Raw genomic sequence first — 23,238 nt, forward strand, 5'->3', positions numbered from 1 at the left:
AGAAATAAAGCCCTGACACAAGTGGGGGTGTGGGGGAACGGTGGTGGTGGTGGGGGGTCAGTGTCAGCTCAGCGCCCAGAGCTCTGGTTTCACTTCCTATCAGGAAGAGCTCTTTCTGAGAAGGGGGACTCCAGTGGTATGGCCCCCTCCACCGAGGCCTCTCTCGTTCCTGAGCCACTGAACACCTCCCTAGGCCAGAGTCTGGGAAGAGAAAGGGGCCCAGCTTCAACAAGGACACACAGGCCCCTTGTTCGCCATGAAGCCTGCCTTGACTTAGGTGTCAGGGCCTAGTGCCAAGGCAGGCAGAACCCTCCGGCTACAGCCTCTTCCTGCTGGTGGGGTGGGGGTGGGGAGGTGGAGCTGGCTGCTTTTAGACAGCTCCCTCCTCGGGCTGTGGGGTGAGGACAGAGTGGAGGGGGTGACTCTGAAGACAAAAGAAAGATGGCGCACTGTCTCCACCCCCAGGCCTCCTGAAAGGAGGAATGAAATGGCAAAAGGAAATAGCCTTTCTGCATCTCAGCCAACAGTCTGGGTGTCCTGGCTCCAGGCCTGTCTCTCTTCTGTGGCCCCAGCAGGAGGCACTGTAGTGCCTCTGAGACTAAAGAGGACCCACCCCATCCCTAATGCCTTGGACCCAGGCCCAGTGCTGGCCAAGGCCCATCTGGGTCATGCTCATCCCCCCAGACTCAGGCTGCCATCCCTCTAGCCTCTCCAGGGCGTGAAGCCATGGCTGGAGGACACAGGGAACCAGGGAGGAAAAAAAAAAGTTTATTTAATCAGGCTTCGAAGGCACCTGGTTTGAGTATAAAAAAAGGCAGTAAAATGGCAAATGTACAGGGTTCATGATGGGTAGGAACATGGAGAGGTGGGGGGAAGAGGCACATGGGGAGAAGGGGGCTGCAGAAATACCAGATTAGACTTCAGAACAAGCAGTCCTGGCCCCCGGCCACCCTTGGTACAGGCAGACATACAAGACACACAACTCACTCTCTGAGCCTAGGAACCCCTGCCCGGGCAGGCATTGGTCAGGGCCAAGAGACTGCATCCCCTCCCTTGACTCTGACCCTCCAGCCCACAGTGTCCCCATGTTCATCCACAGAGGCTGTCTCTTCGGGGCCTGGATGCCAGGCCCAGCATAGGCCATGAGCAAGCAGAAGATGGCTAGACAAGAAAACCTCCAGAGGACCCCTGCCCACCCCCAAAGGGGAAGGCAGGAGTAGGCAGCCGGTGCCATCCTGCCATCCAGCCGCGGTCACACGATTGCCCGGAACAGGAAGGAGAAGACGGCCCCCAGGGCCAGGCCCAGAGACAGAAAGAAGGCCATGATGGCTCCAGCTGTCTCCGCCTCAGCCGGCTTCACTTTCCTAAAGGAGGGAGGACGAGCCGACCTTAGGACGTCCCTGACGCCAGTCCCCTGCCCAACCCAGAGCATCTCATTTTGCTGGCCCACTTGTCTTCCTCTCCCTCTTGGTGAGGGGGTGTGTACTGAGGCTGTCTCTACCTTTCCCTGGGAGCCCCTCCTCCCCTCCCATTACCTGGGCCCCGAGGGTCAGTGGGCTCCTCTCTTAGCCTGGAAATCCTGAGCTCCTCGATCAGGAGTCTCCTTCCGCCCACTCTCCCTCTGCTGAGGGTCCCCAGCTGGAGCACTAGACCCCATCCGAGGCCACCATACTCCCCACTCACTTGGGCCCAAAGCACATGCAGAGACTGGCAAGGTAGCCATTGGAGAAGGCGAAGGCAGCCATGAAGATGATGAACCAGGAGTCGTGCTCAAAGACCACTGGCAGATTGCGGCGGGGCTGGACGTTACACAGCAGCAGCAGGGGCACGAAGGCCAATCGGGCCAGTACCAGACTCGGCAGCCAGTAGCTGTCCTTCCCAGGCTGCGGGGACCAGGCCATGCCGCAGTCAGGCTGGGCCAGCCCCCGGGGCTCCATTCGGAGGCCCTCAGGATCTGAATTGAAACCTCCAAGCCTAGTTACCCTTGTAGGGTACTGATCGGGAGTGGCCATGGTAGATAGAGCCTTCTTCTGGCCATGTGCTACAGCGTGACCTGGGTGGTGGTCATCAGGGGTGTGTGTATGTTTATGTGTGTGGTCATTAAACTGTACCTCTACAACTTGTACACCTTACTATACATAGATTATGTCTCAGTTTTTTAAAAAAGCACGGTCCCCTTTCCACCGTACTTTCTTGGTTCCTCCCTGGGTGTCTCAGTCTGGACTCCCATCTCGCAGGGCTTGGTGACCCTCCTTCACTTACCCACATAGTGATGGCTGTTAGGCTCCGGCCCAGCCAGTCAAAGACATTGAAAGTCAAGAAGCAGGACACGGGAATGAAGTAGGCCTCTGGAAGACAAAGAGTAGATCAGGAGAGGGTTAGTGGGTCCAAGAAAGGCAGGATCTAGCAACCCTGACTCTCACTGGGACTTTGCTTTCCCAGCTGTGAAACGGAGAAGATGCTTCCAGGCCGGGGAAGGGTGAGTGGGCCAGCAGAGCCTGGCTGCAGAGGCGACAGCCCAGGCTCCCCTCTCCCAGGCTCCTAGCCTTGCTCCCAAGCCCCTGTCCTTCCCCATCCTGGGAACCCGTGGTTTCCTCACTCCAGGCGCTGGTGCCCGCGATGGTGGACTCAACCTCAGCTGTCACGGCAGGAAATATCCCAATGGTGATGGTGAAGACGAAGCAGACGGAGAAAGCCGGGACTAAGATCTGGAGGAAAGGGACCCTGGTCTGTGTCTTCATGGTGCTTGTACATCATTAAAGAATCAAGATTCCCCAATATACATACATGCCCGCACACATACATGCAGGAAAATCCAGGAAAGTGGCCAGTCTCCAGTCAGAAAGGGAGGAGATGAGTATGGGGTGGGAAAGAATCAGAAAAAAGGGAAGAAAGGGAGGGGTAGAAGGCAGGATGCCCCAGCCCCACATACACTTTTGAGGATAGTGCGGACAGAGTGGCTTTCCTTGGCGGGCTGAGAGCTGGGGGCCGAGAATCCGGTCTCCTCTTGGCCTGCTTTTGATTCCTCTCCTGGGGGGTGACAGGTGGTGAGAGGGTCTTCAAGTTGTAGGAGAAACAGAGCAACAGGAAATGACACAATCCCCAAAAGGGCTGGGGTCAGCTGGGGGTGGACACCCCCTTAAACCAGTGCACAGCTCCACCCAAGACTTAGCCCAGATGGCCTCCAACCCCCGCTGCCCAAGTCCTTTGGGTCCGGACCTCTCCCAGGAGTCTCAGGTCAGGTCATGCCCTGCCCAAAAATCCATAATTGCTTCCCAGTTGCATTCAAGGCCTCCCAGGATCTCCCCCAGCTTCTCTAGCCCAGCCCTCGATTACTGGTGTTACCCCCCCATCCCTCTGGCATCACTGCAGGAGGCTCATTCTTGCCCCCAGCTCATGCTGCCCCCCTGCTGAGCAGCCACCCTCCACCCCAGCTTCCTCAGGTTCTTCGGACCTTTACTAATGAGGTCCAGCTTGGTCTCCTGCTCCCCGGGCCCTTCGAGCTTGAGCTGCCGGTAATAGCGGTAGAATTCCTATCAAGGGAAGGAAGGTGGATTCAGATGCAGAATCTCCAGAGCTTCTCCCTCCCACAGGTTTCGTCCCCTTGGTCTGGAGCCCTGGACCCCCTCTCTCCCTGCCAAGAACTCCAAACCTGGGGTTCGAGTGCTCACCAGCCGTGGCAGGCCCAGATAACAGATGATGGTCAAAATGATAACTCCACAGGCTGTGATAAAATAGCCGAAGGCACTTTCCGACAGCTCAGAGCCACCTGGGGCGGAGGGTGTCAGCGATCAGAGGCCGGCCCTGTCCCCCCTCCCTGCAACCACCAGGGCGACAGGCAGGCAGATGGCAGGACTTACTGGCGATGGCGCAGATCATGGCCACGGAGGCGAAGAAGCCTGCCAAGCCCTGGCCACTCATGATGGGGGCCGTGTAGCTGGCGGGCAGGAGGCCAGCCAGGCCAAACAGACTGCCCTGCAGGATGGCGCCGAAAGCTGTGCAACAGGGGGGACAGCAGAAGGGACAGGGTAGCCGGGTTGGTCGTGGGGTCTTGGCAATTCCTGCTTGACTCCCAGTAAGTCCTGAGGCTGAGCAGCCCTTTTCTTCGCGCTCCTACTCCTGCTCAGGCTCTTGAATCCTCACCACCCAGAGCGAGGAAAAGATTCCTCTCTGACCAACCGTGGGACTTCTGCCCAGGTCCCCACCCAGCCCCGCTTACAGTTAATGAGCATGATCTTGAGCATGGTGATGACGAAGAAGGACAGCGCGTGTAGGGGCACCTTCACCAGGATGGCAGTGATCAGGAACACCAACAGGATGGCTATCAGGCCGCCCAGGATCCGCACAGACTGGGGGATCCTGTCGGAGAGGAGGTGGTGGCAGAGATGGGTGGTGAAGCTGGGGGCCCAGCCCAGGAAGGGCAGGAGGCACCGAAGGGGTCAGGGTGGGGGCCTGGGGGCTCACCTCTGATGCAGGAAGGAGTTGAGGCAGGTGAAGATCAGCAGAGGCACCATGGCACATAAGGTCATGACGTTGTTGAAGATGGTGCTGAGATGAGTCCGTTCTGGCGAGGGTGCCAGGGGGCTGGCCGAGGCCTGGATGTCCTTGCTTACTTCAGCAGGGCCCAAGGACATATTCTGGGACATGTCCAGGCGGTTTGTGAAATACTGTGAGGGTTGCAAAGAGGAGTGTTGGCACCTTTCGCCCTGTGCCTACAAGCGCGTATCCAGGCCCTAAATGCCCCGTGGATGAGCCCCTGGGAGCCCATTCCCACATCTCACCTTAGTGGCTGTCATGAAGAAATTCCAGGGCAGCAGCGTCCCCAGACCCAGTATGAAGAAGATAAGCCAGACGGCTTTGTACCTGGGGATGGGAGAGGAAAGTGGGGCCAGGTGACCCACCATCCCACCTTCCTTCCCAAATCAAACCTGGGGCAGCCCCACCCCCTTCCATCTCTCCAGCTGTCCCAGGGCGCAGAACATAACAGAGGAGGAGGTGGCCTGGGATGGGGAAAGGGCACAGATGAGTCCCGAGAGGGAGAGGGACCAGGGACAAAGGACCGAAGGGCATGGCCAGAAGGATCTTGGTTCTCAGTCCCAAAGACTCAGGGGACCCTGCAGGCTTGGGAACCGATGTGACCCACACATCCGCAGGTGGTTTTGGAAATCTTGCTAAAGGCTGGGGGTGGGGTGGGCGGGTGAGTGAGAAAGCAAAACCCAAGTCTTCTACCCCCGCTGGGCAGGCTGGAAGTGATTACACTGTCTGGGCAGGGCTGTGTGGCTTCCCAAAGAGGAATCTGAGGTCAGGAAACTCCCAGACCATTCTGGATCTAGGAGGACAGGGATGCGGGTGTCTTGGGACAGCTAAGAAGCGAGGGAGCTGTTTTTTCCTGGCCCAGACAGAACCAGCTTTGTAGGTTGCACCACATAGAAGGCCGGGAGGGATGGGCCACGAGATGTCATCTGGGCTCCAGACTGTAAATAAGAGCCTCCCAGCCTGGGTCAGGACATTCACTTGCCCCAAGCCCTACACCTCGGGGCCTGTCTGGGATGGGACAGCTCCTCCCAGGCAGCCCTGTGGTCCCCAAATGTGTCTGCCATACTTTCCCCACTGTCCACACCTGCTGTCTTCACAGAGCTGGCAGGGACAAGCCCAGGGCAATGAGGAGACTGGTCAGGCCAGACAGCGGGGCCTGGCCCCACAGGGTGGGGGCCTGGGTGGGCATCCCAGGTGGGCAGGTCTGAGTCCTGACAACTGCAGCCCCCTCCCACCTCCCTCCTATAGTCCCCACCCTGAGGAAGAGAGGTGAGGCCTGGATTCAGAGGCCCAAATGAAAGGAGCAACTCTCAGCCATGGGCCCACAGGATAGGGACCCAGTGTGGGGCCACTGGAGAAGGCAGAGGGGTTCACAGAGGGCTGCCACCGGAACGGGGGTGCTAGGATGGGGTGGCAGGCAGCCTGGGAACGAAGGACACCAGGAGGGATCCAACCAAACAACCCCTAGGGCCTGTACTTACTATGTCTCCTTAAATTCCCTCCCATCCAAATAAACCTCACCTCTGCTTCACAAGTGGGAGGCAGTCCCAGAGAGAGAAAGCTAAGTGCCTAAGATCCCACAGCCAGAAGTGGTCTTCGGCACAGAGGGCTGGGATAAGCAGGGGACGGGGCTGTGGGACTGCGATGGAAAGATGTTTTGGGCACCAGGCACGGCTTCATCAACTTTCTTGGGGTCTAGACTCCTGGAAGAACTTGAATCCAGCTACGGTCTCTTCCCCCAGAACACACACGCATGGCCACAGCTGTGGGTCTAACTGGACGGAAGTCCTAGGCTCCGGAGGTGGGGAAGTGAGAGGGAGGTCAGAGCGAGGACCAGGGCGGGCCAAAGTCATCTGAGGCCAAGGCCAGCTCTGTCCGATGGCCAGCCTGGGAATGAGGGGTGCTGCCAAATATCTCCCCACGCTGCTGGCTGGAGGAGCCGGAAGCTGCCGAAGAGCAACACTGGGAACTCCAACAGGCCAGGGAGGGGCCGCCACCACCACCCTGGGCCTCCCTGGAGACACTGCTCTCAGCACCCAGCCACGACAAGCAGGACCCCCTGATGCAAATGTGACTCGTGCTACCTGACTGGAAGGCTCATCGTCAGTGGCAATCCCAAATCCCAAAGGATACAGCACCCAGTCCCCCATGAAGACCCATTCCCACTCCCCTGGATCCGCAGCCCAGGTCTCCCTCCCCGGTACCTGTCCTGAGGCTGGTGACTGGTTGTCATGGTGATGGCAGTCTTGGTTATGCCTGGCTGACAGCTTCTTCCCTCCGGTGCTCGCTGGGGGCAGAAGCAGTGTGAGGCCCGGTCGTGGCCCTGCTTCCCTACAGGCCTCTTCAGACACTTGGTGGGGGTGGGCAGGCAGGTGGGTGAAGAGGGCCGGGCAGACAGAGCGGGCAGGCTGTAGGGTCCCGAAGGCCCCGCTCCTGCCCCTGCCTCTCAAGGCTGCTCCTTTTGACCCCCTTGGGCCGGTCCTGCTGAGCCCCCCTGCCTGCTCAGACGCTACCTGGCTCCCGGCCTGGCCTGGCCACTGCCTCCGCTATTTTTATCCAGCAGCCGAGGCTGTCTGTGAGCAGGAAAACAGGGGCGGGTAGAGAGCAGGCAAGGAGGAGGAGGAGGAAGTATGGCTGAGAGGGAGGGAAAAAAACAGGCAAAGGCATGAGGGGGGTCATGAGAGGATAAGAGGGGTCAGGGACAGTGACAACGATGGAAGTGGGGAAAGAGGAGGGAAACAGTAAAGGGATAAGGGGGAAGAGGGAGGGCGGGAGGAGAACGCAAAACAAACAGATCTGCAGCAGCAGCAGCAGCCTCAGGCGTGATGACCAGGCCAGCCAGAGAGGCCGGCCTGCCTGCCTGCCTCCCTCCCAGGGCAGCCTCCTTCCCTGGGGCTCTCCCTCTGATCTCTCTGGGCTTTCCAGAGGAGCCCTTGGGCTCATGGCTAGGGCGGGCTCTGGAGAGCCTGTCCCCACTGCAGGCACCCCAGATGCCAGCCTCTCTGTGGGTGGCACCTTAACCATCCTTTCCAGCCAATGCTCAGGGGCTTCCTGGTTCCTGGCCCATTTTCCAGGCAAACACTTTAGGATGTGTTTGGGGACATAGCCGCTTCCTTGACCCCTGGGGACATCCCATCTCCCCCTCCCCACCCCCACTGGGTTTCTCTCTGACTCATTCCCAGGCCCCTGGCTTCTTCCCCTTTCTGAGAGCAAAGTTGGAGGCAAGATGGAGGGATGGGAGCGCGGGCCTGCCCAGTCCCCAGCCTCCTCACTTCGTACCCCTTCCTCGCTCCCTGCTCAGGAGGGGTGGGGGGTGGGGGGGTGGGGGGAGCGTGGCCCCCTGGAACTAGGAGAGGAACCAGCTTTCCCTTGGATGGCATGGAAAGCCAGGCAGGGGTGGGCGGGCCTGTCCCCCACGTGCCAGCTCTGGTGCGAGCTCTGGAACCAGCTCTGCCGTTCTGGGTGAGGACTGGCTTCCTTGCCCACCTGGACCAGCACTCACTGGATGCCCAGACTTGCCAGCAGAAGGGTCGGGGCAGAGGGGGCCCGGGCGGTCTGTGGGAGGTGGTCCTAGCTCAGAGGCAGGTGGCAGGTCTTGTCCATGGGCTCCTTCTGAATAAGGGTCCAGAGTGAAAATTGCGGCAGCGGGCGTATCGGCAGAGAACCCCCCAGGTCCTGCCGAGGGACGCAGCACCTCCATTCTGAGAAGCCTTCTCAACTAACACAGCCAGGGAGATAAAACCCAGCCCTTATCTCCCACCAGCAGTCTCAGCAGGGGAGCTGAGGGGGTGGGTCAACTCCCAGGTACAGCCAGTACTCCAGGCCCCAGCCTGAGATGGACAGCCCTGGGGACTCTGAGAAAGGACCTGGACAGGCCTTTCTGCTCCTCCCCAAAATTCCTCTCCACCCCTCCCTGCGTCAACTCCAGCCTCTCCAAAGGCCTTCCTCCCCTCCTCCCCCAACCACATCTGGACGATGATAGCACAGGGAGGGGAGAGGCAGACCCAGACACCCCAGAAGGAGGCAGACAGCTTCTTTCACTCTTCCTTCCTTTCCACAGATATTTACCTAGGACCCCTGCATGCCAGCCAGGCAATGTTCTAGGCACTTGGGAGACTGGTGAACGACAGTTTTTACATTTTCTAGAAGGATGGGGGGGCGGGCAGTGAGAGGGCTCTACTCTGGGGGGTGGGCAGAGGAGGTGAGAGACTCATGTTTTCTCTTAGGTAGAAGGAGGGAAACCCCAGCTTCTCACTTCGGCCAACCCTGTTCTCTACCCACAGGCAAGATTCCAGGTAGTAAAGAGCAGGTACAGTTTCAACACAGGTGGAGACTGGGGTGGCGGACCAAGTATCTCCTCTTTCTCAGGAAAATCTGTTTTAGGCTCAGGAGTATTCCTTTCTGCCCTCTGGCCCTCCTCTTCACCGCCCCCAGCCCCACCCTCCCCCATCCCCCCTACCCCCGTCAGCTACACCCCTACTCTCTGCTGTCTCCAACCCCAGCCCTGAGCACAACTCAACTGCAGGGGCAGCCCACTCCTCCTGCCCACACCCTGAAGATCAGTCACCCCTTTGGCTTTTGTCTGCCTTGGCCCAATCAGGGATTTGATACCAGTTCAGAACATCTGGTTTCCCTCCAGCCATGCCCTGGCCTGCCCAGATGGGGCCCTGATAGCAGCCACCAAACGGCACCTCCCTGGCCCCCTGGCCCCCAACACCTCTCACCCACGCCAGCTTCTAGAGACATCTCTGTGGTAGCATCAAATTCACCACTTCGACGGATCCCATATGGGGCAGCCACCACCTGCAGATACCCTCTCTGGCCCTTGGCTGCCTTCACAACCACCATAAACTCATATAGATTGTCTCCATTGAACAGATGAGGACAGCTGAAGTTCAGAATGGTTGAATCATTTGCCTAAGGCAACAGAGCTAGCGAAAGAGTGAGTTGGAATTCAAAACTCAATGTGAAGTTTACTCTAGGCTCCTTCCGGGGAGGGGAGGGAGGTTTAAAGGCAGCTTCCCAGCCAGCCTCATATACTGGGAGGTGGAGTAACTCTACTCCAACTAAGGGGTTAAAATATAAGGTGGGGGTCAGGTCATCTCCAGTCTGACTTGTGTCGGGTGTAAGGTGCTCCCCCACCCCATTACACACACATCCTGGCAGAGAGCTCACACAGGCAGGAAGGCAAGGCAAGAGGATCTGGAGGTGACCGTGACCGAGAGGAACGGGCAAAGGAGTGGCCCCAACAGGGGTGAGGGGCAGGGGTGGAAGCAGCCTTCATCCACCACAGCTCTCCCCTGGGAAGAAAATCTGGGACGTCCTTTTAGGTGAAGCAAAGGTGTTCTCTCTGGGAATAAACGAGGACGCGCCCAGGAAAGGAAGGAGGGAGGCCAGGTACAAGGGTTCGGCCAATAAGAGGCCGGGTAAAGAGGCAGCGCCTCCATCTCTATTCCGCGTGCTCTCCTGGCTATTCCCCGCACCCGGAGCAGTTAACGGTGCGGCCACTCTCCGGTACCAACGACGAGATTAACCTTCAACTCGCCTGCCTCTTGGGGAGGTCAGCTCGGCGACAGGCGGTTCCAGGCCCGGTAGCCAGGTCGTCCCCGCCTGCTGGGGTCCAGGTCCCCGCACAGTAACCCTACGCCCGGGCCCCGGCGCGCCACGTGCCACGCGGCTCCGCACGGGGGCCCCACCCGGCAGCCCCCAGTCCCGGCGGCGCAGCTGCCAGGCCCAACCTCCCTGCCCGAGTGGCAGCAGGCAAAAGCGGCGCGCCTTCCGCCCCGGCGACCCCCGGCCCCCGCGCCGTTTCCCGATCCCCTCCCACCCCACGGGCAGCACCTGCTGGGAAGGAGTCCTCCCGCGTGGAGGTCTGCGCGCTCTCCCGGGCAGCTTCCCGCGCCCGCGCGAGCACATTCAAACCCGCCCTCCGCTTGCCCCGCCCCGGCGCGCCCCCGCCCACGTCCGCTCCCCCTAGCTCGCCGCGGCCCCGCCCCCGCCCCGCCCCCCGCACGTCAGCCCAGAGCCACGAGGGACCCCCAAACCCGAGACCCCGTACCTGACTGGCCCACACTTTGTACTATTTCTATAGACTGGACTTCTGGGGCCCCTGCCCCGCCAAACGCTGCCCCATCACGGAGTGTATCCCTGGTCTCCTCGCTGGGGTTACACAAACTCCTACACGGCCGTCTCGGGACTCTCCCAGCGACAATCCTGCTCAGGCAGATCCGGAGCCCCCTACCCCCACCACCGCCCGGTCCAAACACCGTCTCAAATGTTCCATTATGGCTCGCGAAGCTGCCTCCTACATACACCACTCTCACACCGCACATTTTTCCTTCCAGCGCCCCCTTCCCTTTTCAGTGTCACTTTCTTCGTTTGGAATTATCCTCTCAGTTCCCATGCCGGGGCATCCCTCTGACCGAATCAGTATGATGTGTGACCAGGGTTTTCCCACCTCTAACACTTACAGATCCGCTCACACTTTAGAGAGATATGTGTGTAGGGGGTGGAGGAGAATGTTGGGGGTGGGGTGGCAGCCCTACCGTAGCCCTCTCATGATTCACCCTTTCTAAATCCAGAACTTTGGAAAAGCTAAGGCACTTCTGGGAACAGGAAAAGCCTTACATCCTGAGTGAATCTGTAATCCTGATACTCAGGGAGTATCAGGAAGCTTTGCTGAGCCCCACATCCTCCCAGTCTGAGGAGGAAGAGGGTGGGCACGCTGAGGGATGATTGGTCCTTCCTGTACCTGCAAGGAAGGAGGAAGGATTCCCTCCTTTTGGGTTGGTCAGTAAATCTGGGGGGACAGGGGAATCACTGCTCCTGCAGCAGCCTTCAGTACAGGGGGACAATCGAAAGGCTAGAGAGATGCTGAGGACAGAAAATCCAGTCCAGTCCCACTCTCTTAACCCAATTACCCAAGAGGCCTTTACCCTGGAGAAAGTCACAGACACTAATTAACAATTAGCAGTACTAACATCATAGGGATAAGGGAGAGTCACACCCTCTCTCCAGTGAACAGACTGGGCTTTGAGGCAAAGGGTAATTTTTCTTCTTAGGACTGATCGGTGGATTCAACCCAAGATACTCGGAAGAGCTGTTGCCAGCCTACTGGCTCAGGGACCCACAGAGACATGACACACAGTCAGCCCCTGGCCTTAACCAGCAGAGGGCAGGAAGAGGGGTATGAGTAGTGTTTTTCTAGGCACTGCCCCACAGCTTGAGGGCAGCTTCATGTCTGGGTCTCCCCCACTGCACTCCTACCCTGTGTTTGTCCAGCCTCTCTCTACCTCTCCAGGCCCTCCTCTCCCCTTTTTCTTGGCCCCTGTCTCTCTCCGCATCCTCATTTCCCGTCTCTGAGCCTGTGGGGGTGGCAGGCTTTAGTGGCCAAATGGATCCGGCATCAATAGCCAGGCTGGTAGCCAGTGGCTGCAGCTGTGTGCAAAGGGGGCTGTAAGCGTAAAGAGATTGGGAGGAAGTGGTGAGGGTCCCAGACCAGACAGGGGAAGGCTGGTTCTCCTCCCCACCCCCGCTGAAGCCTAGCCTGCTAGTAGATGTCAACAGGCAGGGCTGTTATTGCTGGACAGAAGCCTGTCTGGCACTCTCCTTGCCTGGGCCCCCAGCCAGCACCCACACCCCTCCAGCACCACCTCTCTATGCAGGGATGGTTGCTGAGGGCCAGGGCCCTCTGCTGGACAGCCTCAGAGCCCAATTCACAGTGGCCTGTGCCCACTAGGCCAGTGCTTGTCATTCGCTGCCCAATCTTTTGGGTCCCTCAGGTCCCGGGTACAGGAGTAGGGTGTGAAGCGCTGATCTAGCTGCACCCCCATCCCCACCCGATCCCGTGCCTCTGTGAGGCTGTGACCTGTGACTCCCTCCTCCCCCTTCCAGGCCCCAAGGGTGCCTCATCACCTCACACACACACAGTCCTATCTCTTCCTAGCCCTGCCTCCATCTGTGTTTGCTGTGTTTGCTTGGCTCTGCACTTTGTCGCCAACGTGGCTCATGACTGTATGTTCTCAGTTGTGTTTGTGAGTGTATCTCCATGGCCTTGTGGCAGGGCTGGGGCCAGAGAGAGGCCAAAGAGGCAACTTGTCTGAGGTACAATATTTAAGGGGAGCTCAAATATTCCAGAATCCGGATAATGTTTTAATACAATATATATATATATATATATATATTTTTTTTTTAAATCAAAGTGAATGCAAGAAACAAAAATCCATGACGAACAAAATATCAGCTAAGATGAAGACAGAATCAAGCCCTTTCAGTAAGATACCTCAAGTCCCTCACTTTCCTTACTGGGTGTGTAAGGGGGTCAGGGTTCAAGAAGACTGAACTTGGTTTTCCAGCTTCATATCTCAGACATCTGCCTCATCCTTTGCTCCGAATTCTCTGACCCTGGACACATCTGCAAGTGATTAGGGGAGGGCAGTTATCTCACCACGGCCTCTAAAGTCTGGGGAAATGACCTCCGCCAGAAACCGCAGATGCAAACTCCGTTAATTTCCACCCACCCATCCACGATAGCCCTGCCCACTCCGTTCTCCGCCCCGCCCCGCCCCGCCCGCCGGGGAAACAGCAGGCCCCGCCCCCCACCGCTGCCCCGCCCCCCTCGCCGCTGCCCGCCTTTGCTGCCCCGCGCACCTGCTGGGACTTCCCAGGGGGCCTCCGGTGTCGGGGATCGGGGACGGAAGTTCCCGGGCCAGTTGGCCCCTGGTTCCCGTTTGGCCTCCTCCATGCGGGACTGGTGTCGTCGCCATGGCCGGAAACTGCAGACCACTCCGGGTCTGACCCGTCTGTGCCACCGGGCGGGGAAGGGGCTGCAACGCACTACCCCGGCGTCCGCCCCGCGCACGGTTGCAGACTCCCAAGAGAGGAGCTCTCCGGGAGGCCAGAGGGAGGAGAAGCCTGGAGCGGGCTGAATAAATAAGGCGCCCGGGGCCTTGGAAGGGACCAGGGGTTCGAATCCCCTTCATCCCGCCCCTCCCCCAGGCCACCTTTCTGAGTGGGCGGCGGGGGGTGGGGGGTGCGAGCACGTGCACTGGCTTTTGATGACCCCTGGAGGAAGCAGATGGTGTCCGGGTGTAGGGAAGCAGGGCCTGGCGCAAAGCCCCGCGGGGCCGGCTTGGGGGCCCACAGCTCTGATCTGGAGTCTTTCCCCCAGGCCAGCCTTCTGATGGGGTGTGCAGACAGGATGAGGGTCCTGCAAGGGGCTTGTCGCCTGTGGTCCTCACTTTACCGCCTTGAACCGGAAGCCCAGGGCTGGGTGGAGGCGGGTAGGAGGGGGGAGCGTTGCAGGAGAATAGTAAGCAAAGTATCTGGAGGCAGGTTTGCAAAATGCCTCTGACAATTCTTGTTTGAGATCCCTCCAGGGGCCTCCCACTGGAGAGGAGAAATGAAGAGGTGAATTCCTCAGATTACCCTGTGCCCCCTAGATCCCATCCTGGGCAGAGTACCCCTCAGGGGTATGCATCTCTAGTCCGCTTCTGGGGGGGAGGGGGTTGCTGCCCACAGGGTCCCTCCAAAAACAAATCTCCCTCTTCCCTCACCACTAGCTAAGAAGAGTGTTCACACTCGCCGGAGGACATTAACCTCCTTACCCTGAGCTGCCAGCAAGACCCAAGACTGCTGACTCCCAGTGTGAGACATTCAAGTTAGAAAGAGAAACAGCTTCCAGGGCATTGGGACTGAGAGGGACAATAACAGAGGTAGCAAAAGGAAGGCTTGAGGTGTTCCCCCACCCGTCTCTGGACAGTTTCGACCGTCCTGCAGTGCAGGAGTGTGACAGGACTGTCAAAGGCATCCTAAGAATTAAAGGTAACAAATATTTATTGAGCCCCTATTGCATACTGGGCTTTGGGGGCAGGACTAACTCCCTAGTAGGGAACCAAGTTCTTATTATTTGGGAAATCTCAAACCAGAGACAGTCTGGATTAGCCGAATTGTCCATTGTCCCAGGGTTAAGCATTGTCCCTCATTGGACCTCCTCTCTCCATTTGCCTGGGGGTGGGGGTAGAGGAGGAGTATCAGTACCCCTCCCACCAGAGGCAAGTTCTTGGGAAGAATGCTGGGAGGAAGGGACGGTGATCTGTTTTCTGGAAACAGAGGATCCCTCCAATCCTTTCTGCTGGGAGGTGGGGGGCACGTCCTAGCTGGACCCCTCTCATGCTCAGTCCCCCACCACGTCTTCTGTCCACTGGGCAGGCTGCAGTCAGTGATGGGGCCAGGACTGTCTTATTCCGAAATAAAGCATTTTAGGGGGCACAGCTGCTACCAGGATTCATGGGCTCATTTTTGGGAGGCTAGCCTCCCCCTCCTCTCCAGGCGGGCCACTCTGGAAGCCTCCCCGGCGTCCGGCGGGCGTCTCTGACTGAGGACGAACAACAGACAGCCCAGCAAAGCCTCTCGCAAATCCTGGGAGCCCAGGCGGCGGGCCAGCCGGCGCAGCAGGGGCAGGAGGTGCTGGCGGGCCAGGCGGGCAGCGGGCAGCAGCAGGCGGGCCAACAGCGTGCGGAGCAGCAGCGGAAGCAGAGGAGTGGGCATGGCTGGCAACTTGCAAGGCGATCCAGACTCCAGGCTCTCCTTTCTGCTCCCTTCTCACCTGGCAAAGACACAAGGAGGTGGGCAGGAGTAGACTCCTGCTTCAGTTTACACCCGCCAGCCCCCAGATCTCAGTTCATGGGTCGTTTTAGCTTTCTGGAAGCCCTTTCTCTGGAAAGGGTGGCTGGGGCCGGAGGATTCTCATCATAGCGCGGATGGAGACGGAGTCAAGGCAAGAGTGAAGCCCGCTCTGGGACCTCCAGCTTGCCATTCCCAGCCTCTGGGGCTCCTACTGTCCCTGGAATCCTCCCTTCCGTCAGTCACCCTCTCCTGCACACCCTCAGTCACCTGGCATTCCCTAACCCCTCTCCCTCAATCCAGCAGGAATTCTTCCCTAGACAATTCTAAGTTCTCTTTTCAACCTTGATCCAACCAGACCTGACACTTCCTTCCCTCCCAGTTCCCCACCCCCACCCATGGGCAGCAGCTCTCACCAGTCAGAACTGCTGCTCTGCATCAATGTCTGGCTGAATTTGCCTGTAGGGGCCACATCTTCACTGTACACTACACAGGGCTGCCCCACCCAGCTCAGCCCCACCCAGAACAGCTTAGGGAGAGACAACTGTGTTCTGGTATCTGATAGGTGAAGGGAGGGGGCAGCTGGGCTGGAAGAAGAGATGCAGTAATTTCTCCTACTACCGGATGCAGACCTCAGAGTCTAGACCCAGACTGCACTTTCTAATGGTGTGATCTGAGGCACAGTGATTCTTCTAGGTTCCAGGCTCCTTATCTGTTACCTCAATAATTGGGAGGAATAACTGGAATGGGACAATGTATGAGACCCACCGACCCAAACCTCAGAAGTAATAAGGCTGCAACCCACACACCGGGCATGCTCAGGGCGGCCCAGACAGAGAATAGGACTGGGGCAGGCATTGTGGGCTGTCTCCTGGGGAGTGGAGAAGTGGGGTCAGAGTCCATATCATAGCTGGACACAGCTGGGTGGAACTCCCACTCAGGGATGGGAAGAGGCATACCCATGTCAGGACCCTCTCCACATTTTTCTCTGGAAGGTTAAATGGAGTTCCATGAGATAGCCAGGTAGAGACGGTCCAGATTTGTTTTATTTTGTTTTTAAATACCTCATACTGACGTGCACATTGCTATATTTGAAATAGATAGCCAACAACCATCCGCTGTATAGCACAGGAAACTCTACTCAATGCTCCATAATAACCTAAATGGGAAAAAAATTGAAAAAGAATTTTTTTGTATATGTATACGTATATATATATTCAGGTATACACTTTGCTGTACAACCAAAACTAAGACAATATTCTTAATCAACTATACTCCAATATAAAATAAAAAAATTTTTAAATAGTACATAAGATAAATACCTCATTCTTCTACTTCCTAAAATTGGTATAATTTCTGCCTTGATGGACTCAGATGAGATAATGGCCATGAAAGTGTTTTGTAGAATAAGGACATGGGAATATGATCGTTTATCAACCTGTCACCACCCACCATTAGCATCATCATGATCTCCACGTCTCCACCATCAACAACCTTGAAGACAGAAAACTTTCAGTTTTGTCAATAAGGTCTGTCCTCCTTCTACCCAGAGGAAGCAAGGAGTGGGGGACAGCTAGAGTACAGATGTATAAATGTGGTCTTCCTTTCCTTCCTGTGCCTTCCTGTCCCTTCCAGAGGAGTTGTGCTGGTCAGTGTCTTCCCTGGACTACGGTTGGGACATGTATTGAGTACATGTGTGTGTCACGCCTGTGAGTTCATTTTGTTGTTTTTCAGTCACTCAGTTGTGTCTGACTCTTTGTGACCCCATGGACTGCAGCATGCCAGGCTTCCCTGTCCTTCATCATCTCCTGGAGTTTGCTCAAACTCATGTCCATTGAGTTGGTGATGCCATCCAACCATCTCATCTTCTCTTGCCCCTTTCTCCTCCACCCTCAACTTTTTCCCATTATCAGGGTCTTTTCCAATGAGCTGGCTTTTCGCATTACGTGGCCAAGGTATTAGAGCTTCAGCATCAGTCCTTCCAATGAATATTCAGGATTGATTTCCTTTAGGATTGATTGGTTTGATCTTACTGTCCAAGGGACTCTCAAGAGACTTCTCCAGCACCACAGTTCAAAGGCATCAATTCTTCAGTGCTCAGCCTTTTTAATTGTCCTGCTCTCATATGTTTTGCCAAGAAAATGCACTGGTCATAACAAACACCCTCTTCCAACAACACAAGAGAAGACTCTATACATGGACATCACTAGATGGTCAACACCGAAATCAGATTGATTATATTCTTTGCAGCCAAAGATGGAGAAGCTCTATACAGTCAGCAAAAACAAGACCAGGAGCTGACTGTGGCTCAGACCATGAACTCCTTATTGCCAAATTCAGACTTAAATTGAAGAAAGTAGGGAAAACCACTAGACCATTCAGGTATGACCTAAGTCAAATCCCTTATGATTATACAGTGGAAGTGAAAAATAGATTTAAGGGACTAGATCTGATAGATAGAGTGCCTGATGAACTATGGAATGAGGTTCATGACATTGTACAGGAGACAGGGATCAAGACCATCCCCATGGAAAAGAAATGCAAAAAAGCAAAATGGCTGTCTGGGGAGGCCTTACAAATAGCTGTGAAAAGAAGAGAAGCGAAAAGCAAAGGAGAAAAGGAAAAATATAAACATCTGAATGCAGAGTTCCAAAGAATAGCAAGAAGAGATAAGAAAGCCTTTTTCAGCGATCAATGCAAAGAAATAGAGGAAAACAACAGAATGGGAAAGACTAGGGATCTCTTCAAGAAAATCAGAGATACCAAAGGAATATTTCATGCAAAGATGGGCTCGATAAAGGACAGAAATGGTATGGACCTAACAGAAGCAGAAGATATTAAGAAGAGATGGCAAGAATACACAGAAGAACTGTACAAAAAAGATCTTCACGACCCAGATAATCACGATGGTGTGATCACTGACCTAGAGCCAGACATCCTGGAATGTAAAGTCAAGTGGGCCTTAGAAAGCATCACTACGAACAAAGCTAGTGGAGGTGATGGAATTCCAGTTGAGCTATTCCAAATCCTGAAAGATGATGCTGTGAAAGTGCTGCACTCAATATGCCAGCAAATTTGGAAAACTCAGCAGTGGCCACAGGACTGGAAAAGGTCAGTTTTCATTCCAATCCCAAAGAAAGGCAATGCCAAAGAATGCTCAAACTACCACACAATTGCACTCATCTCACACGCTAGTAAAGTAATGCTCAAAATTCTCCAAGCCAGGCTTCAGCAATATGTGAACCGTGAACTTCCTGATGTTCAAGCTGGTTTTAGAAAAGGCAGAGGAACCAGAGATCAAATTGCTAACATCTGGTGGATCATGGAGAAAGCAAGAGAGTTCCAGAAAAGCATCTCTTTCTGCTTTATTGACTATGCCAAAGCCTTTGACTGTGTGGATCACAATAAACTGTGGACAATTCTGAAAGAGATGGGAATACCAGACCACCTGATCTGCCTCTTGAGAAATTTGTATGCAGGTCAGGAAGCAACAGTTAAAACTGGACATGGAACAACAGACTGGTTCCAAATAGGAAAAGGAGTACGTCAAGGCTGTATATTGTCACCCTGCTTATTTAACTTCTATGCAGAGTACATCATGAGAAATGCTGGACTGGAAGAAACACAAGTTGGAATCAAGATTGCCAGGAGAAATATCAATAACCTCAGATATGCAGATGACACCACCCTTATGGCAGAAAGTGAAGAGGAACTAAAAAGCCTCTTGATGAAAGTGAAAGTGGAGAGTGAAAAAGTTGGCTTAAAGCTCAACATTCAGAAAACGAAGATCATGGCATCTGGTCCCATCACTTCACGGGAAATAGATGGGGAAACAGTGGAAACAGTGTCAGACTATTTTTCTGGGCTCCAAAATCACTGCAGATGGTGACTGCAGCCATGAAATTAAAAGATGCTTACTCCTTGGAAGGAAAGTTATGACCAACCTAGATAGCATATTCAAAAGCAGAGACATTACTTTGCCAACAAAGGTTCATCTAGTCAAGGCTGTGGTTTTTCCTGTGGTCATGTATGGATGTGAGAGTTGGACTGTGAAGAAGGCTGAGCGCCGAAGAATTGATGCTTTTGAACTGTGGTGTTGGAAAAGACTCTTGAGAGTGCCTTGGACTGCAGGGAGATCCAACCAGTCCATTCTGAAGGAGATCAGCCCTGGGATTTCTTTGGAAGGAATGATGCTAAAGCTGAAACTCCAGTACTTTGGCCACCGCATGCGAAGAGTTGACTCATTGGAGAAGACTCTGATGCTGGGAGGGTTTGGGGGCAAGAGGAGAAGGGGACGACAGAGGATGAGATGGCTGGATGGCATCACTGACTCGATGGACGTGAGTCCCAGTGAACTCCGGGAGTTCGTGATGGACAGGGAGGCCTGGCGTGCTGCGATTCATGGGGTCACAAAGAGTCGGACATGACTGAGCAACTGATCTGATCATATCCATTCATCTCGTTTCCTGCTCTCATTTCCGACTGCTGGAAAAACAATAGCTTTGACTATACGGGCCCTTGTAGGCAAAGTAATATCTCTGCTTTTTAATATGTTGTCTAGGCTTGTCATTGCTTTTCTTCCAAGGAGCAGGCAAGGAGTTCATGATCTCACTCAATTTTCACCATTGCTCTTCAGGGAAATGACTATTATGATCTTTGTACAGATAAGGAAACTGACATTTAGACGGGTTACCCCAGATCACACAGCAGATAAATGGCCTGGTCACCCCACCAAGACCTGCCTCTCCTCCAGGCTCTCCCATATCTGTAAGAGGCAACTTCCTCTTTCTGTTTACTCTGACCAAAATCCTGAAAGTTATCCTTGACTTCTGTCTTATCTCAATTCACCACCCACAGTAGTAAATCCTGAGGGCTCTGTTTGTTATCTTTCACTTGAATTATTATAATAGCCTTCTAACTGGTGTTCTTGTTTCTCTTTTCCATACAGTGACCAGGGTGATCCTTCTAAAACATGAGTTAGAGCCTGTCCTTTTTCTGCTTAAACTGTCCAATGACTCCCTTTTCATTAAGAATTAAAGCCAAAGGCTTTAACTGTGACCTCCGAGGCCCTGGCTTCCAAGTTCTAGTCCTTGCCTCTCTCTCTGTGGCAGCCGTACTGGCTTCCTGCTGCTCCTTAACTGTGCCAGACATGTTTTTGCCTCAGGGCCTTTGCACCTACCATTGCTCCTGCCTACAAGGCACTATATTCAGGCATCCATATGGTTCCATTCCTCACCTCTTTTAAATCTTGGTTCAAGGGTTATGCATCCACTCTATTTAACAGGACATTCACTCCACTCCATCCTGTCTTCTGGCCATCCTCTCTTTTGCTTTACTGACCTCCTCAGCAAATCCTTCTGACAAACTGTATATCCTCCTTTCTTATCTTGCTGTCTGTGTCCTAGAATGTAAACTAGAATGTAAACTCCATGAGAGTAGGGACTTATGTCTGTTTTGTCTGCTGCTCTGTTCCCAGTGCTCAGCAAAAAATATTTCTTGTAAGAATAAATAAGTATATATTCTGTCAAGGGCTCCAAATCCAGGCCTGCTTGCTGCAGAGCCTGTGCTATTGAGCCCCAGAGCTCTGTGAATCTGAACACATTTCTAGGATGTGTGCAGAACCCCTGCGAGCCACAGTCAGCTGGAAAGAGCCACTCGGAGGGGAGGAACTGACCTCGGTGAGCCCAGGGGAGGGGAAGTAGGTTCCCTCTGGGATCTGCCAAAGTATGTAATCTCCAGGGAACCTTAGAGGTCCCACCACGCACTGATCCAGATCTACAATTGCTGTGACCTTGGGTAAGTCACGATCCATCCCTCCCAACTCAGTGTACACAGATGTGAGATCCTCTGAAACCGTGGACAAGCCCCCGTGTCCTTGTCTTTTTAAGTAAAATGTTGACTCAAGAGTTCATGATTGGGAAATGTGAAGATGTAGGAACAAAGAAGAGCTGTTGGGCTAAGGAACTAGTAACAGTTTAGACTCTAATTCTCCCACATAAAACAGTCACCAAACATCCAACAGTGAGATCCTTGGATCCTGGGCCTGGGGCTGGACCTCTGTCCTTTCCCTGTCCCCAGCAGACAGGGGCTCCAGGGGCCTGGGACAGTGAGACAGGTAAAGAAACAGAATGTTGTCTCCAGTAACAATGGGAAACCCCAGAGAGGGTTGGGAAGGGAAGTGGGGAAGGGCCGCAGCTGTGTCCAGCGCCTGGATCTGGCTTCAGTTCATTCTCTACCCCTCACCCCCTCTTGGGATTAACTCACTTCATCTCCTTCCCACTTTCACCTGGGATTAATCCCACCAAGTGGTCTTCCTCAAGGCAGAAAAGGATTTCCTCAGCCTTTCCTGGAAAGATAACCATCTCTTCTGGCAACAGAGCTGCCAGGGAGCAGTTCCTTCTAGTTACTGATTTAGCTTTGTGTAATGGATCCTGCGTGTGTGGCTCTTGACCTCTGCCCCAAGTCCTCTGCTGGCAGGGGAGGAAACTGGCCCAAACTCCTGTTTCTCAAAGTCAATTTAAAAAATGATGTATTTGGGTGCCAACTTGTGAAGGTAAGGCCTGTAGGCTGAGTCATAAATGACCCCTGAGGTTCTTTCAGTGGTTTTCCCCGATCTACAGGCTTCTCAGAAATGTCCTGGGGACCCCCTCCCCTCATACATAGACATCATTTTTTTATATAATTTTCTTTATTTATGTATTTATCTATTGGCTGTGCCAGGTTTTAGTTGCTGCATGGGTTTTTCTCCGTTATGATGAGCAGGGGCTACTTTCTCCTCGCAGTGTGCAGTCTTCTCATTTCAGTAGCTTCTCTTGTTGCTGAGCACAGTCTTTAGGGTTCACGGGCTTCAGCAGTTGAGGTTCCCGGGTTCTAGAGCACAGGCTGCAGAGCACAGGCTCCATAGTTGTGGTGCACGGGCTTAGTTGCTCCAAGGCATGTGGGATCTTCCTGGACCAGGGATCAAACTCACATCGCCTGCATTAGCAGGCGGATTCTTTACCACTGAGCCACCAGGGAAGCCCACATAGACATCATTTAATTGGGCCATTCATGTCAACAGCAAGCATGTATGCGGTGCTGAGGACACAGGACACACACATCAAGAGTCAATAGCATGACCGACAAGGACATGGGCAAACCATTTCAGTGGTGAGAGCTGGGAATAGAGCTAATGGGTTCTCACGAGACCTAGAAGCACTGGGCCTTCTGCTACTCCCACCCCTGTCTGCTGTCTCCATCTAGGGCTTCAGAGCCTTGTACCACCCTGCCAGTCATTCTGCGAGGACCCAGACAGACCTGTGAAGAGTGCTTTCGATGGTCACTCCAATCTGGATTTACCCTCCGGCTCTGGGGCCCTCTCAGTGCTGCTCTGGATGACCAAGCATACTGCGCGAGGCCAACTGGGGGTGTGAGCGACTTCTTGCCGTTGTGCTGCGTGGCGGTCCTCCTCCCTACAGTGGTAATCATCATGTAATCTGCCTCAGGCAGGATCAAGAGATGGGAGATGTCCAGAGCTTGTCTTTTAGAAGGTGTTCAATAAATAACATTTTCCTGCCTGATTGGGAGTTGGGGATTTGTAGACACAAACTGTTATATATAAGATGAATAAACAACAGGGCCCTACTGTATAGCACAGGGAGCTGTATTCAACATCCTATGATAAACATTAATGGAAAATAATAGGAAAAAGAAAATATATATGTATAACTGAATCACTTTGCTGTACAGCAGAAATCAACACACACACTGTAAATCAACTATACTGCAATTAAAAAAAAAAAAAGAACGTCCTTTTTTCCATCATTTTGCGTTGTCCCTCCCAGGACATCCTGTGTCTACGGCCAGCCCGACAGGTTGCTCCTTGAAGGCCTGGTACGAGACACCCTGACACCCATGAACAGCCACTGACAGTGGGTGCTGGGGCTCAGTTATCACTTGAAGAAGCCATGGAGGCCTGGATTCTGGTTCTGCCGTGTTCCAGGGTCATCATCCCTGGGGGTAGTCAGCACTGGGCTGTAGCCGGTGGGCCATTGACAGCGATGTCAACCCCCAAGCAAGGATGCTGAAAAGAGGCCAGAG

At 54.4% G+C, this 23,238-nt stretch overlaps 2 protein-coding genes and 1 long non-coding RNA gene across 8 annotated transcripts; 1 reads left to right on the forward strand and 2 right to left on the reverse strand.

Annotated features, from left to right (window-relative positions):
• Positions 1 to 746: 746 nt before the first annotated feature.
• On the reverse strand, positions 747 to 10,488 carry SLC29A1 (solute carrier family 29 member 1 (Augustine blood group)). Of its 3 annotated transcripts, XM_025269140.3 has the most exons (14): positions 10,378 to 10,488; positions 8,039 to 8,148; positions 6,741 to 6,823; positions 4,782 to 4,863; positions 4,465 to 4,667; positions 4,220 to 4,359; positions 3,861 to 3,995; positions 3,672 to 3,769; positions 3,455 to 3,533; positions 2,933 to 3,030; positions 2,600 to 2,708; positions 2,263 to 2,348; positions 1,684 to 1,883; positions 747 to 1,364 (listed from the first exon to the last, which is right to left on the reverse strand). In XM_025269140.3, exons 3-14 carry the CDS (start codon positions 6,767 to 6,769, stop codon positions 1,253 to 1,255), a joined length of 1,371 nt encoding a protein of 456 aa, XP_025124925.1. In that variant the 5' UTR covers positions 6,770 to 6,823; positions 8,039 to 8,148; positions 10,378 to 10,488; the 3' UTR covers positions 747 to 1,252. The 3 variants fall into 3 exon arrangements, with proteins under 3 accessions (XP_025124925.1, XP_006069361.2, XP_025124922.1); XM_006069299.4 differs by lacking the exon at positions 8,039 to 8,148 and having other exon boundaries at positions 10,378 to 10,481; XM_025269137.3 differs by lacking the exon at positions 10,378 to 10,488 and having other exon boundaries at positions 8,023 to 8,154.
• Positions 10,489 to 14,352: 3,864 nt separating this feature from the next.
• Positions 14,353 to 21,576, reverse strand: MYMX (myomixer, myoblast fusion factor). Of its 4 annotated transcripts, none has more exons than XM_025269144.3 (4): positions 21,424 to 21,576; positions 20,396 to 20,560; positions 16,119 to 16,318; positions 14,353 to 15,142 (listed from the first exon to the last, which is right to left on the reverse strand). In XM_025269144.3, exon 4 carries the CDS (start codon positions 15,082 to 15,084, stop codon positions 14,830 to 14,832), a length of 255 nt encoding a protein of 84 aa, XP_025124929.2. In that variant the 5' UTR covers positions 15,085 to 15,142; positions 16,119 to 16,318; positions 20,396 to 20,560; positions 21,424 to 21,576; the 3' UTR covers positions 14,353 to 14,829. The 4 variants fall into 4 exon arrangements, with proteins under 4 accessions (XP_025124929.2, XP_025124935.2, XP_025124938.2 ...); XM_025269150.3 differs by having other exon boundaries at positions 21,446 to 21,571; XM_025269153.3 differs by lacking the exon at positions 20,396 to 20,560 and having other exon boundaries at positions 21,424 to 21,575.
• Positions 20,604 to 22,714, forward strand: LOC123329776. Its single transcript, XR_006545324.1, has 2 exons — positions 20,604 to 20,955; positions 22,402 to 22,714. It is a non-coding gene; the product is annotated as an uncharacterized LOC123329776 (long non-coding RNA).
• Positions 22,715 to 23,238: the final 524 nt, after the last annotated feature.

This window comes from Bubalus bubalis, chromosome 2 (assembly GCF_019923935.1).
Source record: "Bubalus bubalis isolate 160015118507 breed Murrah chromosome 2, NDDB_SH_1, whole genome shotgun sequence".
Lineage (NCBI taxonomy): Eukaryota > Metazoa > Chordata > Mammalia > Artiodactyla > Bovidae > Bubalus > Bubalus bubalis.